At 35.8% G+C, this 19,965-nt stretch overlaps 4 protein-coding genes across 4 annotated transcripts in view; 2 read left to right on the top strand and 2 right to left on the bottom strand.

Annotated features, from left to right (window-relative positions):
- LOC137385911 (nuclear pore complex protein Nup155-like) overlaps positions 1 to 2,581 on the top strand; it is a 32,007-nt gene extending 29,426 nt beyond the window's left edge. The window contains exons 30-31 of the mRNA XM_068072523.1: positions 2,206 to 2,309; positions 2,431 to 2,581. Coding sequence (XP_067928624.1) covers positions 2,206 to 2,309; positions 2,431 to 2,575 — 249 coding nt within the window. The 3' untranslated portion in view covers positions 2,576 to 2,581. The remainder of the gene's footprint in view (positions 1 to 2,205; positions 2,310 to 2,430) is intronic.
- A 111-nt stretch (positions 2,582 to 2,692) lies between these two features.
- Positions 2,693 to 10,126, bottom strand: LOC137385912 (inactive selenide, water dikinase-like protein). The gene is made up of 7 exons (XM_068072524.1): positions 10,005 to 10,126; positions 5,986 to 6,191; positions 5,688 to 5,791; positions 4,416 to 4,678; positions 3,856 to 4,046; positions 3,481 to 3,696; positions 2,693 to 3,285 (listed from the first exon to the last, which is right to left on the bottom strand). Exons 2-7 carry the CDS (start codon positions 6,023 to 6,025, stop codon positions 3,101 to 3,103), a joined length of 999 nt encoding a protein of 332 aa, XP_067928625.1. The 5' UTR covers positions 6,026 to 6,191; positions 10,005 to 10,126; the 3' UTR covers positions 2,693 to 3,100.
- A 323-nt stretch (positions 10,127 to 10,449) lies between these two features.
- LOC137410600 (queuine tRNA-ribosyltransferase catalytic subunit 1-like) lies at positions 10,450 to 19,443 on the top strand. Its single transcript, XM_068096046.1, has 8 exons — positions 10,450 to 10,661; positions 11,673 to 11,774; positions 11,859 to 11,927; positions 12,455 to 12,644; positions 12,756 to 12,899; positions 14,015 to 14,229; positions 17,578 to 17,772; positions 19,027 to 19,443. Exons 1-8 carry the CDS (start codon positions 10,539 to 10,541, stop codon positions 19,183 to 19,185), a joined length of 1,197 nt encoding a protein of 398 aa, XP_067952147.1. The 5' UTR covers positions 10,450 to 10,538; the 3' UTR covers positions 19,186 to 19,443.
- Positions 19,216 to 19,965, bottom strand: part of LOC137410599 (ER degradation-enhancing alpha-mannosidase-like protein 2) — a 21,871-nt gene continuing 21,121 nt past the window's right edge. Inside the window, exon 10 of the mRNA XM_068096045.1 lies at positions 19,216 to 19,829. Within this exon, the coding sequence (XP_067952146.1) occupies positions 19,216 to 19,829 (614 nt within the window). The remainder of the gene's footprint in view (positions 19,830 to 19,965) is intronic.

Here is a 19,965-nt window from a genome sequence, read left to right as displayed (position 1 = left end):
TCTGAATCATTTCATGACCCATAACCAGTATTTAGTATGTCAGACTTCTTATGGGCACCTTGAAAGATTCCTTATTTATTTACAGTCAAACTTGGTGTTAGTCATTAGTTATTGTAGCGTTTGTGTCTGGTGGTGTGATTAACAATTAGTTTCATCCTTGAGTTGGTGGGAGTTGCTGTTTCTAATGCGCGATTTGCCAATTTAGAGATACAGTGATGGACCTAGTGTGTGGATGGTCTAGAAAAAAAGGCATTTCAAAGTTCTCACGGAAGTTTTGTGGTTTATTTCAGTTTAAAGCAAGACAAACTATATATAGCTGAATGCAGACTTTCTGTAAAGTTCAAACAAAACCATAGTTTTATCATAAGATGGTCCACAGCAAAGTTACATACAGAGTAGTGTGTGTTTACTCCGTCGTACTTTATAGCAGTAATGCAGGTTTTAATAGTTTTATCATAAGATTGTCCACAGCAAAGTTACATACAGAGTAGTGTGTGTTTACTCCGTCGTACTTTATAGCAATAATTCAGGTTTTATTAGTTTTATTTGAATATTTAAATAAATAACCCTTTTACACTCAGATTGGTGGCCCTGAAAAGAGCTATAGGGGTGTAATTAGTAGTCTAAAATAAAATCTCACCACTCGATTAATCCGCCCTTGGCTTTGATCACCAGCTTGCAGCGCTTCGACATGTTTCTAACAAGCTTCTCCAGGTGCTACCGGGTGACTGTGTAGTTTCACCCCTTGACAATATCTTAGAGCAGAGGTGTTTTTGACTTGTCCCTCACTAGCTGCTCTTTGAGAATCTGTCAGAAGTTTTTGATTGGTCTGAGGTCAGGACTCGGGGCTGACCAGTCGAGGCGCTTCACACCCTTTTCACGGTACCAATCTTTCCCAAAACTTGTGCGATGGTGGAATACATTGTCGTCTTGCAAAAACCACCAGCCTCCATCTGCTAAAAGGTACTGAGCATTTCTCAACATTTCCTTCTCCAACGTGTCCACATGAATGTCCACACGAATGTCCACACAAAACTGCAGACATACAACTCTATCAGCGGTCTTACTGTCTCACACCATCACAGATGTAGGGTGTTTCACTGTCAATTGCAGGCATTGTGGCAAAAAACCCTCACCAGGTCCTCGACACACCAGCATTCCCAGAGTGATTGTGGGTGGGGAAGGTGGACTTGTCTGAAAACAAAACTCACGGGTGGAAAGTACAATCTGCAATTCCAGGCTTTAGCAAGCTCAGGACTAGCCATGTATCTGTTTGCAAGGAAGCGTCGCGTCAATAATATGTCTGCTCGTTGTGTGGTCTTCCTTGACCGACTGCCCCTTCGGGGTGCAGCGAAGTCTCCAGTTTCCTCGTGTCGCTTTTCAACAGTTTGAACTCCATTCAACAGTCTGTCTCACTGTCTTCTGCTTATGAACGTGGATGATCTCTCCTTGCTTGCGCTCCGGTAGTGGTTTACCCATCGCTACTGATTAACGCTTGTAATAATACTAACGATGAACCCCAAGTTTGCGCTCTCTTTTAAATCGCACAAGGCCTGATAATTTTAAAATCCAGTCAGCGGTTGTTGGTACAATCGACTTTCTCTTGCGCTCTGCAGAATCTCTGTCTTCAAACTAATCCTCAACCAAATCTGGTTGGTAGTATGAATTAGCAGATAACAATGCCTGTCACTAATCCTATTGTATTAATCTGATCATCATGCAAAGTGAATAGTATTAATCTAAACACCTTGCACCCCAATACTAATTATGATAATATTAGAATGAGATTTGATAAGTTATGCCAGAAAAAAAGGAGTGTCAGTAGTACAAAAAACTTCAAGCTTCAGATTCTCAACTGCCACTGTATATCAATCTAGGTAGGCAACAAATGAATTGGTAAAAAAGGGAATTACAACAATTACAGCTTTGTTAGAAGGAACAACAAAAATTGGTTTCACTTGACAAATTGAGCAACACACTGTATTTAAATTTACTTTCTCATTTCTTACTTATATAGGGAACAGCATTAGCAATGAATTATCCTTCAGTGAGACTGTCAATACCTGTAGCCTAACTAGAAGTCTGACTAGGTACTCCTTGTTTAAAACTTGCTGTTATCTTGGGTCCTATTGCTCATCCGATACTGAAATTATAGTGTGTTTGTGCTAATCTAGATTAAATGCATTTTTCTGACTTCTTCGCTAGGATCCTGTCTGGAAGAACCATGGGCAACCTTTTCACCTGCTGAGTGTTATAGCATCGCTACTGGAGATACCTGATCAAATCAGTTCTCTGTCTCCCACTGATAAGTAAGCTCTAATGATGCAGCTTTCATGTGTTGTTTGACAAAGAATATCACTGAAATTAGAGACCTTGGCTAACCTTATTAAGCACTCGATTATGAATACAATTGCCATGTTTTGTGTTTAGGGTGAGGTTTGTGACGACTGCCCAGGATCTCATAAGTAGCTACCTGGTGGAGCTGAACTCATCCACCCTACAAGCCAATCAGAGCAAAAGCATTGGAAAGCGTCTCCGAGAGATCCAATCAGGATTGCAGAGGGACACCAGATGATTCATCTGAGCACCTGTTATACTAGCACACATTTAATCCTTTTTATATAGCGGTGATTATCTATTCTGTAAATCTTTAGATTATACTCATGAATGCTGCTGTACCATCAAAGAGATATGCTCTGCCGTAGTATTTTATTTTTCTGAGCAGTAAGATATAAAAAGTGCAATAAAGAAAAAAGGGGTTGGCTAATATAAGTAGGTTGCTTCAGCGCGCAGCATCCAGTATGCACCAGCCCTTGGGCTTGAGGTACAGACCTTCATAATAGCGTTGACACAACCATATTGGCCAGTAGAAAAACTCATCTACAACATGCTTGGAAAATCTCGACTCGTGTCTGCTCACACAAGGAGGTAGCCCAATGACATGTTGCAGATTTCATCCAGACAGCATTTCATAATAGCAAAAACCGTTAATACTGAATGGCGGAATTGACAGTAAGAGATTGGCAGTAGTTTTATGGCATGTAGAGTAAATAGAAGCAACTAAAGCAGTATGGATGGAAGTAAAGGTGTAGAAAAAATTCTACCAGAGCTGATCTTCAGTGTCTTTGTTTGGCACCTCAATTATTCTTGGCTTGTCGATGACACGCGCCGTACGATCACCCTTCTCTACGACACCGACAATCCATGATTGGGAGCCATCTTCTTTTTCAAAGTCCTTGCAATAGGCAGCAGCCGAAGCCCTTGGCAAGGCTATCAAGAGCCCACCTTAAAACAAGTTCATATTTGAGAGCAACATTATCATCATGCAAAGAAAGATAACTTGCATATCGGGATATTCAGGCACAATATGGATAGGATAGATACAAATATCAGAGCGCGGGACAAATGACAGACATTCACAGACAGACATGACTGCTACGATTGCCAATAACTATACCAGACAATTGTAAGAAGACAAACCTGATGTCTCTGCCGAGGTGCCCTTAAGAAGGCCGAATGCATCATTCTTGAACATCCTAGTGACAGCAGTCATCTTCGCTATGACAGGGAGGTTGTGAATAACAAAACTCACTTCATTTTTTTGCACTTTGGCGAGGTTAGCAGCGTGGCCGAGTATTCCGAATCCGGTAACATCAGTACAGCCATGAGCATTGTACTTGTGCATTAGTCTTGCAGCTGTTAACATGAACCTTTTACTGCTCATCAAAAATAATTATGAACAATAGATGTAAGCTAAAAAAATTAACTAATAAACTCACATTGATGCGTTTGTAAGTCATTTTCAACAGCAAGAGATTATTGGTGTAACATAAGCATTAACAAAATTCATCTCACCAGCCCGATTTAGCTTTGCCATGCTAGCCATTGCTCGTTGGTAGGCTTTTTCAGCCTCTTCCTCAGTCACGACAGACATGACATAGGCCCACTTCTCTTCATTACCTATCCATTGATGAAGATTCACAGCTACTTGAGTGCCCAGCGGTTTTGTAAGCACCAGCACATCTCCTTCTATAGCGTGGTCAGGCCTACAAACACCACTGATCACTGCAGACCTCTGACCCAGTGTTCAATAGAGATCAATCGCTTTCAAATTAATGTACATACTTAAATAAGCTATATGTACATTCTAAAATGTTGAGATTGTCGCTTGTAGTGTATGTGAGTCATTAGTCAACCTGCACCAATTTTTGCTGTTAACAATGGTTAGGGTTACTTAACTTGGGGTTGGTGAGGGTCGGTGGAACTTTTACATATAAAAACTCTTGGAGCTATAGCTAAGTGCTTGCCAACATGCAAATGTGAGATATGAGAAATAATTCTATTCAATATAGTTCAAATTCAATGTGACTTGTATTTGAATAGCCGGTAAATCGCTATTCTAGATGAACGCTTACATAACAATCTCATTTGTGTGTGCAACTGTGGTGGCGACACCTCCGCAAATCATCCACGGGTTTATAACTGTCTGGCCTCCTCTAACACTAGTACCCGCTTCTTCCGCCAAGTCCCTGAAACCTTTCATAATGAGAGGAACGACTACATCTCGTTCCTTTTGAGTTAGTTTGCTGGAAACACCGAGCAGCATGAGCATGTTATCGCAGGAGGTCACGCCCATTGCATACAGGTCACTCAGCACATTTGCACATGTGATCTTTCCCTAAAAACATCGACCCAATAGCTGGCTGGAAAAAACAGCATGGCTGGCTGGTAACGAATAATAAAAATGAGCACTCAATACACTAATTAGCTTGAATTAAAGTACAGAATATAAAAACGCACTTAGCTGTTAGTCAATCGCTACAAATTTGTTTCAAGGCGATATACATCTGATCTCATCTACTCTCATCGGTGATCTATATCTACTCTCATCGGTGATCTATATCTAATCTCTTCAGTGATATATATATATATATTACTGTATACATATATTACTATATATTACTGTATATATATTACTATATATATATATTACTATATATATTACTGTATATATATTACTATATATATATATTACTATATATATATTACTGTATACATATTACTGTATATATATTAATGTTTATATATTACTGTATATATATATTACTGTATATATACGTATATACATGTATATTACTGTATATATATATATATATTACTGTATATATATATATATATTACTGTATATATATATTACTGTATGTATATATCACTGTATATATACAGTGCTGTATATATATACTACTGTATATATATACAACAAAGTATAGGCTAAAAGTCAGCATAAAGTGCTCGATATTAAAGTAGAGCTTACTATAATTTTGGTAAGAAATTTATTAAAATTAGACTAAGCTATAAGCTATTCATGCTATAACATAAAATTAAGCATACTTTTAGTAATTTTTATGCTTAGTCAAATTTTAATAATTTTCTTACCAAATTTGTATATATATATATGTATATATATATGGTACTATAGCATTGGTTTCGGCAAAGAGTGATGTTTTAAGCAGAATCAATCTATGTATAACAATAAAGTATTAATTTACTACATTTAGCCAACTAATTACGATCTTATAGATAAATATATCTTTCAGAACTGTGGAGTCAGTCCATAATATACGTGTCACTGACTAGTTTACAAATAAAACAAGAAAATTGCAAGGCATGTGATAATTGCTTTGTACCTGAATGTAGGGGTCGTCAACTAAAGGATAAAAGAAATCTGTGGTTTGAACCAATGAAAGGGATGGGAAGCGTAGAGGAATGACGCAACTGTCCATGCCAATGCCTAAAATAATATGTAGCACAGTTTAAAACAAAAGCGAATTTAGAAGCAGGACAAAGCAATTCACACATCTGAGATGGACCTGCCCAAACTTTTATTCACCTAACAATTTAATGAGCAATGAAAAACTACCGTATATGCAATGATAATATAAACACTAAAGAATATTAAAAGCTGATCTACCATATCCAACCCACCAACGAGGCCATCCTCTTGCTTTTTATCACCTCCTGGCATTTGGAGTCCCTCAAGAAGTTTGAGCAGAACATTCTGAGGGACCTTACAGCCTCACCCTTTCAGATCCGCTGTGTTCGTTAAGCGGAATGTTGGAGATAAGTCATGAGAGGTAGGATCAAATGGTCGTCTAACGTCTGTCATACTAGTTAGCGTCTACTATTCCTTGCTGCAATAGATTTTGGGTGCAGAAAGATGTTTTATGCAGCGACATGTTTGAGAAAATTAATGATGAACTCTACCAAATCACTGAAACTTGAAAAAGAACCTCAGCTGACATCTATACATTACAAATAATGTAAATAATGTGATTTATAACTTATATACTTATAATGTAAATTTTATACGTAAATTTTACTTGACGTAAACATTTTGTAATGTTTGTGCTTTGCATTACGTGAAAAATTATATAAAAAAATCTTTAGGTCGGTTCAAGCTCCGAAATTCGATTTGAATAGCGGGAGTCCTATAGTTAGCCGTAAAAATATTGTTTTCTCTCTTGTTGAACGTGGGAAAGAACTATGTACAGGGGTATCCCCATTATGTATACTAGCACCCTAACAGCCTAGAGAGCCGTGAAAGATGTCAGGTGTCACGGATAAAGCACAGAGAATAAGTAGCTGCACAATTATTTAGAAAAAAAGCTCAATTCAGTTTATTTATGCAGGTGTTAAAGTTTCGGCCTACCAAGCTGAATGTCATGAGTTGGAGTCTCGCCGAAAGCAATCTTCTATCTTAACCTCTAAGCATGGCTTCAGACAGACATTTTTATTATAGTAAAAATATATTTTCGTAGTCCTTTTTTTTAAACGTGTAACATATTTTTTCTGTTTTTCTTTGCAGCATAGGCTTGTTGTGTCAAAAAAAGTGAGAAAAAATTGATTTAAACTGACATTGAAATGTGTGTTCCCCTTAATTTAATGTAAAATTACCGTAATCACCTAAATCAAGCGAATGTCATAAGAATACAGAAAAAATTTTGTGATACAAACTGATAATGCCACAGTTACTGTATAGTCATTAAATTAAAAAGTTAAGTTTATTTGTTCCTTTTTAAAATGTCAAAGGGACCGAGTTTGGAAAGATGTTAGGACGAATTAAGTTATTTACATGTATTTTACGCTTCACATAACATAAAATCCCTATAACATAAACATTTTCGGAACGGATTGTTTGCGTTACACTACTGTATATATAAAAGTAAAATTTTGCGTATGTGTTTGGTTGTGTGTGCGAGTGTGTATGTTCCCTATAGAAACCAACTTCCTTGTGACAAAATGGTCTGAAATTTGGCATGTGGTTTTTATACTCCTGAGGTTTTAAACCGAAAAAATGTTGGAGTCACCACTATTATATGGAGATACCCGCGAAACTATATATCGAAGAGGACAACAGCCCAAACAAAAAAAATGCATGCAATACGTGCAATCAGCAAAACATCCGGTACATGAAAGGATCCTCAAGAAACCAATCGAAAAAGGAGTATGAACCAACAAATCTGAAAACAACCAAAACAAATTAGAGGTGGTGACACATACACATCTCTGCCAGGCTCTATCAAATATGACTAAAGTAATATGAGCTAGTCATCATTTCAACCAGTATATTTCCATGACACGCGTAAGACACCTTCACTCAAATACCGACCTTCTACAACATACAGAACATACCCTGAACACCTAAACATCTTACAGGCTAACAGAAACATTTATAAAAGAGGACAGCTTCAATGACTACTTCTCTTTCTTCTGTTGAGAATCTTTCTTGTGGACTGTCACAGTTCACTTTTGACTGTTGAGAACTGTACATGTACGAGACTGAGCAAAAGAGCATAGTCAACTGTTTGCGCAAGGGTGTAACTTTCATTAGCTATATTAAGCTTCTGTCACTATTATTGTTTTACAATTATTTAATTCTGTATCATTGAAGTCTGGGCCTTCCAGAAATAAAGTCATATTCTTTACTGGTAAATACTCGTATTGCTTATAGCTTAACACCTTCACTAGTGTCTGAACCAGTATTAATTCAATTGGTTCAAAAACCTAGGTAAAATGTGCACAAACTAAAGAGTCAAAAATGGAATAAAGTGACAACGCAAATTCTACACTGATGCACGTGTGGGTGCAGAACAATTCTGTATAACATGATCCTTCAAAAAACAGAATTTCTAGTGGAGATGCCAGTAAGGAAAATTGTTGTATTCTACACAAAACACCACCCCAAGGGGCATTAGGGACGAAAAATATATTTTCCTTGCAAATGAAAATGACACTAAATTCAATTTTGTAATAATACAAGCTGCTGAGAATAGACAGAAAAAATAATCATACGCACATTCACTAAACAAGACTTCAACTTGACAGAAATTGATCACACCTAAATATTTTCATGCAATGCTAGGTCATTGTTGTATAAAGATATCAGCAAAACCAGATATCAAATAGGAGCAAAGCTTGGACAGCCAGAAATATATGCAATGCGTACGATCAGCAAAGCACCTGGTACATCAAAAATCCTCATAGAACTCAATTAAAATAGATGCATCGACCAGCAAATTAGAAACTTGTAAGTGAAAGAAATCAATGAGAGAAGATGCGCCAATCAGCAAAAGGTCAGAAAACTGCCGGAAGAAATTAGACGCAATGATACGTACATAGCTAGGTCAACCTCTAACAGGCGCGACCAAAATAACTGGAGTTAGTAATCATTTCCAATGAGTACATTCCAACGACTTACTCGAAACAGGTTGACTCAAATACCAACCCTCTACAACATAAAGAACAGAACCTGAGCACCTAACACCTTTTCACAGGCTAACGGATAAATATATAAAAGAGAACAGCTTCAATGACTCTGCCGCCCGTCTGCTGAGGCTCTTTCGATTGCTAAGGCTCTTTCTCTTTTGTCTGTGAGACTTTTTCTTTTTGACCTGTCATGGCTCTCTTTTGACCGTTGAGACTTGTAGACATCCGGGAAACATGAAAAACTGTTCATGTAAATGTGTAACTTTTATTGACTATTTGTCAACTTTTATTATTGTTGTTTTAGAATTTTGTTAGTTGTGTAGCAAAAGTGTTGGATCAATAAAGATAGAGAATGATTTTTTACTGGTAAATAACGGTATCGCTTAGCCTATGGCTTAGCGCCCTCATTATTGTTTGTACCAGTATTAATTCAATTAGTTTACACAACCATAGCAAAAAGCGCTAACTAGACATAGTCAAAGATAGCATGAAATGACAAAGCAAATTCAATAATAATATATGTGTAGATGCAGAATAATTGTGTGTAATACAATCTTTTCTATTTCATACATAACATTTTTGGAGGAGATGCCAAGTGCATACATTTCCAGACAACATCATACAACATTCACACACTTTTCGTTTTACACATATGCAAGGAAGTCATATCCTAAATATCAAATTTATCAATAACAAAGCATTGATAAATGTTGACTTAGTTTAATTCTAGTAAAAGATATTACTATATTATAACATATTGTTTTATTTGTTTATCTTATATATATATATATATATCTTTGTTTTATTTATTTGTTTTGTCTCCTTTTGAAATTTACTAGCTAGAAAGTAAAAATTCGAGTTGTATTTTTTACCTGGGCAACGCAGGTTATGTCTGCTTGTAATAATTGTAATAAATAAAGGCGACTTTCTAAAAACCTTCTGAAAACTTGTTTGCTAATAACTTTCAATACTTGAGCAAAGCTGACACTTCGACATTAATTAATGATGCAACGGCAGGCCTGCCAACTTTCACGTATTGGGCGTGAGACTCACGCAATCACTCCAAAGAAAAAATGAAAATGCGTGAGATTATTGCACCAATTTCCACAATTTTATATATACTATCATTGATACATCAATTTCCCCAAAACCACATCTCAAGCATTGCCCCACTCTTGGGTTGGCAGGCCTGTGAGACGACTACAATAAAAACACACATTTTGTGCATTGGTACGAACATTTTTGCAGACGATTGTCTGTCGTTTGCAATAAGTACAAGAATACAGTTGATCTATAAAATGTGGGATCCAACGAGCTTGCAGCAGCGGACGAAAAGGGGGACGTACCGAATGCTTTTTTCTAAGAGGTGAGAAAAAATTTTAGCGTTAAACCGAAACAAGACATTAGCAGGTGTGCTTAATTTCTAATGTACATATCTAACGTTAACCTAATACGGCGTCTCTTCGCTAGATTTACCACGCTTCCCCATCTCTGTCAAACGACTTGTTCTAAAATCATTGCAACGCTTGTGCACTCTGCAACTGCACAAAAATGAATTAGATAAATATATCGGTTAAAGAAAGCATTATTATATTATCTGCTTTTTTAATATAAAATGTAACTATTCTGCTTAGTTTCGTGGCTGGTAGTCATCATGTCATGCTTGGCGTAGTTAATGATTTTTCCATGCATGTCAAGTGCGCTCTGTTTCCATATGATTAATTTATACTGCCTCGTTAGCATTTGGTTCAATTTTTTCGTTTTAGAACGCAATGACTGCGAAAGCAGCAGCAACATTTTCATATGAGGTGATGGCAGAATGTTCTACTACACGAGCACGGGTCGGTCGACTACATTTACCCCACCAGTCAGTAAAAACACCTGTGTTTATGCCGGTAAGCATTTGTCTGTTATCAATCCTGATTAGGTTAAATAACTATGTAACTTTAAATGATATAAATCAGGCATTAGCCTTATGCGGCTATGCCTTGTACTGAATTCTCAAACAGAAATTTTTTTTTTGCTAATGTAGACCTCATCATTTCCATGCTTTTTCTGTGCGTCCTTCACCTTAATAAGTTGTTTATTCATTGTTTGCACTCAACATGTTACCGTGGCAATACTACTTGTATATTTTTGCATTCAGTCTGGCATGGTTTGTTTTGTTGCCATGTAGCCTAATTTTGTATATGAAACACTGCGCTATTTGTAAATGTCTCTTTTGCACCTTATTTTCTGACAAACAACCTGATCAGCTTGACTGGATCCATAGCCAGCAGATCAGCATCATCAATCACCTAAGCTGTGTAGTTCTATTTATTCATTGTGAACATTATTCTGCATCTCACTCCAATAGCTGTAATGGGTTTATTGTGCAAAAAATCGCTACCAAGGCCTGCGTTGATAGGCCAGGCTGCAGCTGGTTTTTAGTTGCCAAAGGTATTTCAGATATTTATAAATATCACATCTTCTCATTCCCTTGCCAATGCTCTCAATAAAAAATATCTCAAATGACCAAAACTTTCACTGCAGGCATAGTGGTCTAGAACTCCTGACCTGCTAACAACAGGTTGAGGTTCAATTCTGGAATGAAGGCCACTGGTGGTGACAGGAATGATGTCTAAACTTAAATTGCCTTCGGCAACTGGGCACGTCTCCAGTCCTTGAAGTTCCTTTGCCACTGGTCTCAGATATGTCCAGCCAAAATCACAGAGCCATTGTTTGTACAACAATGATGTTACAAAAAATAAGCTCAGCGTCTGCTTGCAATAAATTAGGCAGACATCTTACTCGATCTTTGAGGGATTGTTCACACAGTATCTCTCTTTTTATACATTGTGATAAAACCATGATGGAAGAATGCTACAAAAACATGCAACCATGAGGATTTGTTATCTGTTTGGCAGGTTGGAACCCAAGGTGCAATGAAAGGTATTCTGCCTGAACAGCTAGAGGAAATAGATTGTGAAATTATCTTGGGGAATACTTACCATCTTGGACACCGACCTGTAAGTATTGTTTGTTGTAGACCTACATCACAGTATTTTATGTTTAAAAGCTGCTCTTAACCCTATGCGCACCATTTCCTTCAGGGTCCAGAACTGCTGAAGAAAGCTGGAGGTCTGCACAAATTTATGAACTGGAAACGCTCATTGTTGACTGTAGGTAGTCTCATAAACTATATATTTATCCACTTGAATGAGAGATTTTATTTAATTTTTTCTGCATCTTCAACACTCATTTCAATAAAAGTAGTTTAAAAAAACTATGAAAAACATGAAAACATCAATTTATTAAAATTATTTTTATTTACTGTATCTTGCAAAATATATGTAACAAATATATTGATACGGATCATTTACAACTTGTAAAAAGATTTAAAGAGCTTTGTTACTTTCTTAGCTTGCATTTACAGAATAATTGTTATTTCAATGCAAAGACGAAAATCCCAAGCTCATCACATGGCTGATTTAAAACATTTAACATCACAATATACTCCTGTAGATGTCATACCCCTGTCTATTGGTATAAATAAAATCTTTGTTGCATCTGAATACTTGTGAGTTTTGCATGTTTTATTTAGATGTGTAACATGCTGGAACAATTATAAAAATTGCTGACCCTTAATAACGAATATGCTCTTGATCAACTAGTGTACTTGCACATTCAATAGCCTGATTATTGCTAGGACAGTGGAGGCTTCCAAATGGTTTCATTGCTGAAACTAGCGGAAATCACAGAAAAAGGCGTTAAATTTGAATCTCCGCATGATGGCAGTGAAATGATGCTCACTCCAGAACATTCTATTGAAATTCAGAACTCAATTGGCGCTGACATCATGATGCAGCTGGATGATGTAGTGAGCAGCCTCACTACTGGTGAGTCACACCCTGCAATGTTGTACCTTGCTAACATCAAATATTATTCGTTTACAGTATAAATTTGTGTAATTCGTCTGATTCGTTTAGGATAGTAATTTACTAATGCAGGGCCAAGGGTTGAGGAGGCCATGCACAGGACAATACGTTGGCTAAATCGTTGCCTGGGTGCCAATGGGCGGAAGGAGGAGCAGGCCCTTTTTCCTATCGTACAGGGAGGTTTGGATGAAAAGTTGAGAGAAACCTGCACACAAGGTATTGCACACAATATTCCAAAGAGCATAATCTTTTTTCATTGTCTAAACAGTGCGTGAAGTGGAACCAGCTTTTCGTCCCACAAACCTTTATCATGAATTACAGATAAGGTTTAATTGATGCAAACTATTACAATTGTAGGATATGAAATACAGTAGGCACTCCCACAACGTAAATAATCTGTTCCAGGAACGTTTACGTTATAGGGAATTTACATTATAAAAACTATAAAAGACATGTAAATTGCCTAATCCATTCGAAGATCTTTTTAAACTCACCTCTTTGGCCATGCAAAGAGGGAAAACTTGGCTTAATTTGTCGGCTGTACCGTAACTAGTATTATTGGTTTGCATCGACAACTTTTTTCCTTTTTCTAATCAATCTTACGGGATTTAAAGACGATTGCGGTAGTTTTTACAAGAAGTTGATGGGGAGTGCACATCTTCAATGTACATTTACAACGATTTGCTTAAACAGAAAGTCTTATTTTGCAAAGTAAAACTAATAACAAATGTTTTTTATGTCTACAATAAAGCAAAACAACAACATATTTTTACTATAAAAAGGCGGTACTACCTGTCCGTCATGTATCAGTACCTAGGGGTCAAGGTTAGGATAAAAGAAAACTTTCGACGATACTCAAATTCATTACATTCAGATTGGTAGACCGACGCAGTAACACCTGCACCAACCGATCGTCTTTGTATATACGAACAATTTGGCAGCAACTATTTTTTGTCTTGTTTATACATCTGATGATCATCACGACGAACTAAAATGTCGCGAAAGTTGTTTATATCATAGATATAGTTTTATACTATGCCGTTTTTCTCTGGCAAGTGCAGCGAGATTGAGTAACATTCAAATCGAATATGAGAACTGGCCCGACCTGACACTACGATATATGGAATTTTTACATAGTAGAAAGCAAAAACTTCACATAATCTTTTTACGTTATCTGGAATTTATATTATAGAAGGTATACGTTGTAGGAGCATCTACTGCACAGGTAAACTTGTGCAGTAATTTTTATATTTATAGTACGTTAGATAATGACCTTGTTGGATAATGACATTGTTAAGGTCAAGTCACATTAACTATATTTTCTTTACTAGAACTGTCAAAAATGGATGTTCATGGATATGCCATTGGAGGCCTGAGTGGAGGTGAAGCAAAGGAGGTGTTTTGGAAAATGGTTAGCGTCTCCGCTGCTGGATTACCACGGAACAAACCAAAATATACAATGGGTGTTGGCTTTGCTGTCGATATGGTTGTCTGTGTGGCACTTGGCTCTGATATGTTTGATTGTGTCTACCCGACTAGAACAGCTGTAAGTGTTGCAGCATGAATGTACAGATGAGCGTCAGTAAAAATTGTTTGTTTCTTTTATATTTGAATCTTGGCCCAAGTGTTTATGCTCATGTTCTTTGAGAAGATCAGACAAATTTTAGTAGATTTTTGTCAAAAAGTATAAATATTTTTCTATCATTTGAAATTTTGTTTGGTGTTTCAGGTGATCTGACCATAGAGTTATCTCCCCCTAGAGTGATAACTACACGAGCGTTTCCGGTGCCAACAAGGAGCGTTTAGGCCACGCCTCTTTTTTTGTGCTAGTCAGTCGTAGTGATCGACTAGATCAATAACATCAGCCATGAGAAGGGTTAAACAAGGATCATGAATTCCAGTTGAGATAGTAATTAATGCTCATATTAAAGAAATGATGATTATAGTTTATCACTTTAATATATGCTTATTATTTAAAGCAATTCAATACCTACCAGGGATTGCTAAACATATTATGGAAATGTTTACTTTTTCATTTCCATAAACATAAATATTTCCATAATTTTAGGGAAATGGATATGGAAATTTTATTTTACAAGTATGGAAATAGTATGAAAATGGAAATAATATGGAAATGAATTATGGAAATCCTTTGGAAATGGAAATAATATGGAAATTAATTATGGAATTTGAATTAATATGGAAATGAATTATGAACTTTTATGGAAATGGAAATAATATGGAAATGGAAATAATATGGAAATGGAAATACTATGGGAATGAAGTAGGGAAATGGAATTAATATGGAAATGAATTATGGAAATGGAAATAATATGGAAATGGAAATAATATGGAAATGAATTATGGAAATGGAATTAATATGGAAATGAATTATGGAAATGGAAATAATATGGAAATGGAAATAATATGGAAATGAATTATGGAAATGGAATTAATATGGAAATGAATTATGGAAATGGAAATAATATGGAAATGGAAATAATATGAAAATGAATTATGGAACTTTTATGGAAATGGAAATAATATGGAAATGAATTATGGAAATGGAAATTGTGACATGCACATAATCCCTGATACCTACATGACTTGCCAAGGCACTGAATAGATAGTGAGTGAAAGTGAAGGTAATGCAAGCAGTTACTCATAGATAACATACATAGTCATACTGGGGGTTGTATTACATTGGTGTGATGGGAAGCTAATCAACTGCCATCAACTATGAGCTGTACTACCCGGTGTTGCCCGAGTAATAAAAAAGTATTTGGACAGAAAATTTATTTTTATATAACATTTACTATTCTAACTTTTAAACTTCATATCATGAGAAAATATTTTTAAGCAGTTTAAATGAATTAAGAAGAAAAAGAAAACAACTCTAAAGGTTTGCAAGCTTTTTCAAACAACTACAACTTTTAAATTTCATATCATGAAAGAAGTGTTTTGTTGAAATAAATTAGGAAAAAAATAAAATTGTAAATGTGTTTAAATGTAAAATAATTAGCAAGTAATGGCTAAATATAATCTGTTTAGCTATGATTACAATGGAAAATTATTTAATAAATAATGTAATAAAAAGTCTATTTTATTTTTATATAATTATTGTTAGTAGAATTAAGTATAATTTATTTTTATTTAACATATAACAACATTTACCACTTTATCTTTCAAACTACATATTATGAAAAGTGTTTTGTGTAATTGAAATAAATGAAGAGAAGAGAGAAAATAAAAACAACTGTAAATGTTTTCAAGCTTTTTCAAACAACTACCACTTTTAAACTTCATATCATGAAAGAAGTTTTTTGTTAAAATAAATTAAGAAGAAAAATGAAACTGCAAATGTGTTTAAATGTAAAATAATTAGCAAGTAATGCTAAATATAATCTGTTTAGCTATGATTACAATAAAAATTATTGTAATCATAGCTAATTTTTATTACTTTATTTAATAAATAAAGTAATTCACAACTACTTTTTTATTACTTTATTTAATAAATAAAGTAATAAAAAGTCTATTTTATTTTCAAATAATTATAATTTAGTATAATTGAGTATAATTTATTTTTATCTAACATATAACAACATTTGCCACTCTAACTTTCAAACTTTTTGCTTGCTTACATCAAGCAAAGATGTCCACTAACTAGTGGACATCTTTGCTTCAAGCTAGTCTATGTATTTGATTGATATGTATTGAAATCTAATATTACATGCAAGGGCTGTTTGTGAACTGAGGTGACAATGAATCACTCTATCACCATACAATGTCAATACTTTCAGTTGATGGCAGTCGATTAGCTTCCCATCACACCAATGTAATACAACCCCAGTATGACTATCTATCTTATCTATGAATAACCAATGATATACAGCCCCTCATGTGGGAGGGGCTGTATATCATTGGAGTAACTGATTGCATTAACTCACTTACTTAACACTGTCTATTCAGTGTCTTTGCAAGTCATGTAAGTATTGAATTGCTTTAAATAATAAGCATATATTAGAGTAATAAACTATAATCATCATCTCTTTAATATGAGCAATAATTACTGTCTTAACTGTGCAAATTAATGATCATTCTCACGGCTGATGTTATTGTTCTGTCAATCACTACGAGTGACTAGCACAAAAAAGGGGCGTGGCCTAAACGCTCCTTGTTGGCACCGGAAACGCTCGTGTTGTTGAATGCACAGTTATCACTCTAGGGGGAGATAACTCTATGGATCTGACTGCCAGGATGTTTCAAGATTAAGAATCGACAAAACTTGCTAGCAGTTAAAATGCTCAGAAAAAAGGCATGTCAAAAATAGCGTCAATAGTTGTTAAATTTCTGCTAATAAGTATATGGTTTCACCAGCATCGAGTACCCGTGTTTACACAGTATTTAGAGCAAAACAATGCGACAAATTGTGACCACTCTATTTTTTTGATCATTCGAGACATCTTTAATGTGACAGGCTATATTTGAAATTTTGTTTCAACGATCATGAGCGAACACAAAATAAAATATCTCAATAGAGACACATAGCGTCGCAACTTCAATGCAGTAGACGAAGTCAGTCACGAGATGGACAGGCAGCCACGCGATTATTGACATCATTTTGGGAGAAGTCTGGGCACATCTTTTTTTCAAAGCATTTTAACCGCTATTAAGTTCTGCTGATTTTAACCTTGAAACATCTTGGCAGTCAGATCGCCGAAAACAACACAAAATCTCAAATGACAAAAAAAGATCGATACTTTCTAATCAAAATCTACTAGAATTTGATGTGATCACATTTTTAAATCATCAAATATGTCATGAGACTCATGACTAACAATTGAACAAAATCTCACTTTAACATTTTATCTGCTTATTGTATGTGATATTTTAGAGATTTGGAGTGGCTCTCGTTCCTTCTGGTACCATAAGCCTTAAAAAGGCCATATATGAAAAGGATTTCTCTCCCCTTGATAAAGACTGCAAATGCTCGACCTGCAAGTCTTACACCAGAGCATATATACACTGCATCATAACTCATGAGACGGTAGCCTGTCATCTTCTGTCTATACATAACATCTACTATCAGGTAATTCTGATAACATCTTAATCATGCAACGATTTCTCTCACTTACCCCAGTTACTCAAACAACCTTATTCAATCCTCATAGCATCCTTTCTCGACAAGATTGTCATCTTTTGTCGAGCAAACATTGATAAGTAATTCTGATGATGATATAACACCCAATGTCAGTCAGGCCTAAGAGAACTAACTTGTCCTTCTATACTTTAGACCTGGATCTTATTGAAAGTTGTGTTATGTTCTTCTAAATATGGGTCCTGCTATAACAGCCTGTTCATTTCTAATTTGATTGATTTCTAATTGAAAACCAAGCTAATCATTAAAGGTTGACTTGCAACAAAATTCACATTACAGTTATTTGATATGAAAAGATTCACCATGTCTTACTCTGTTGTGTAGTAGGTGTAAAATATGTGGAAAAGTGATTACAAGCTCTTAAAAGCTAAAAAACGAACAGTTAATCGCTGCCACACGAGGCCGCCGTAGTTTGGATTCTCTTTCCAAAACGGCTCAAATGTGACGTAGCTGTGGTAGATGGTTTCTGTTTACACTTTCATGCAACCTTATTCGTCGAAATATTTTCACAAATATACTTCACGCATTCAATAAAACTATGTTTATTGTTCTTACGCGTCTGTTTTATCGTCATTGTAATGCTGTCACTTTTAGCACTGATATCTTATAACTTACCGTAAAAAATCGTTAAACTTTTTAACCTTAGCTCGAAGGAGTACATATCATTGTCTGATAATCATGACGAGCTTGTTGGTCACTTGTGATAATCGAAAAGTGCTGCAGAAATTATTTGCGAAGTATTGGGTCACATGATCAGAGTACGATTTGCCGATTAGACCAAACCGAAACAAAACTGTAAAGTAGCGAGCATTTATATTTGATACAGGGTCTTCGGTAAAACCCGAAGCGTTTGTCATAAACTAGTGCTACGATAAGTTTTATATTGAGCTTTTTATTGGCCTTTCAATTCACGTGAGAACCTCCCGTCACAAGACAATAAATAAATTTCATGAAATCGTTGTCGAAATAAAGAGATTCCAATCTACGGCGGCTTTTCGTTTTTGAGCTTTTAAGAGCTTGTAATCACATTTCCACATATCTGGCACCTACAACACAACAGAGTAAGACATGGTGAATCTTTCAATACCAAATAACTAATGTTAATTTTATTGCAAGTCAACCTTAAGGTACATGCATGAAGGAATTTGCCATTCCAAATTTGGAAACAAAAACTATTTATTGCAGCTGAACTTGATGCGGAGGATAAGGGAAAGCATCATGAAGGATAAGTTTCCAGAGTTTGTACAGGAGTTCATGGAAGAGCAGTTTGTAAAGAAGGACTTTCCAGAGTGGGTGGTTAATGCTTTAGCCAGTGTGGGAGTAAAATTGACTAAGAACCCTTAAGAAGAGAAGCTTTATAAATTTTTTACAATTTTATTCCTGAATTACAGTCTCACCATATAGAGCAAACTTTGCATAAAATGGATCAGCTATGCAAGTCCGAAGCTTCCGTTGCTGTTTTTCGTTATTCATCTTTACCCAAGATTTCTCATAGTCATCAGCATCTGTATAGTCAGCGTACTCGTTAACCTTTTCAGAAGAGGCAAACCTGTGCTCCCATTTACTTGTTATATCCACAATATTTCTCAAGTTCAAGTCTTCCATGAATCTGTTGATTTGCTCTTTTGGTGATTTATGACAACAGTCCAATGCTGCAATGTCAATAGGATGGGCTTCTGTGTTGAATATGTAGCCCCCTGCGTCTAGCACACATTTGCCATTGGGTGTCTCTATTATCGTACCTACTGAGCCGCTGTTATGAATGAAATTGTCCTCATCAAATAATAAATAAAGGTACTTAGTTGTCTCTGCAAGAAAGAACGACTCCATACGATTAGCCAATCTATGAGTTACAACATTGTTTACCACGGCGTAGCCGCAGTCTGTCTTAGCAATACTTTCCAGTGCCTCCATAACACTGGCACCAATGTACATCATGTGTTTGTCTCCTGTAGCTCTATAGAGATACATAGCACTTTCTACCAGCTCTGCAAAAACATTAATTGAAATAAACAAGGTCTCTAAAACATCTAGCAAGTAGCCATCACTTCATTTCGCGCATTGTAACATGATCGCATCCCGCACTTACAAATGTCTGGACCGTAAGTTGTCTTTCCGTCGCAA

The sequence above is a fragment of the Watersipora subatra genome, chromosome 1 (assembly GCF_963576615.1).
Source record: "Watersipora subatra chromosome 1, tzWatSuba1.1, whole genome shotgun sequence".
Taxonomy (NCBI): domain Eukaryota; kingdom Metazoa; phylum Bryozoa; class Gymnolaemata; order Cheilostomatida; family Watersiporidae; genus Watersipora; species Watersipora subatra.
The sequence above is the reverse complement of the archived record's forward strand: the minus strand, read 5'-3'. Positions and strand labels throughout refer to the sequence as shown.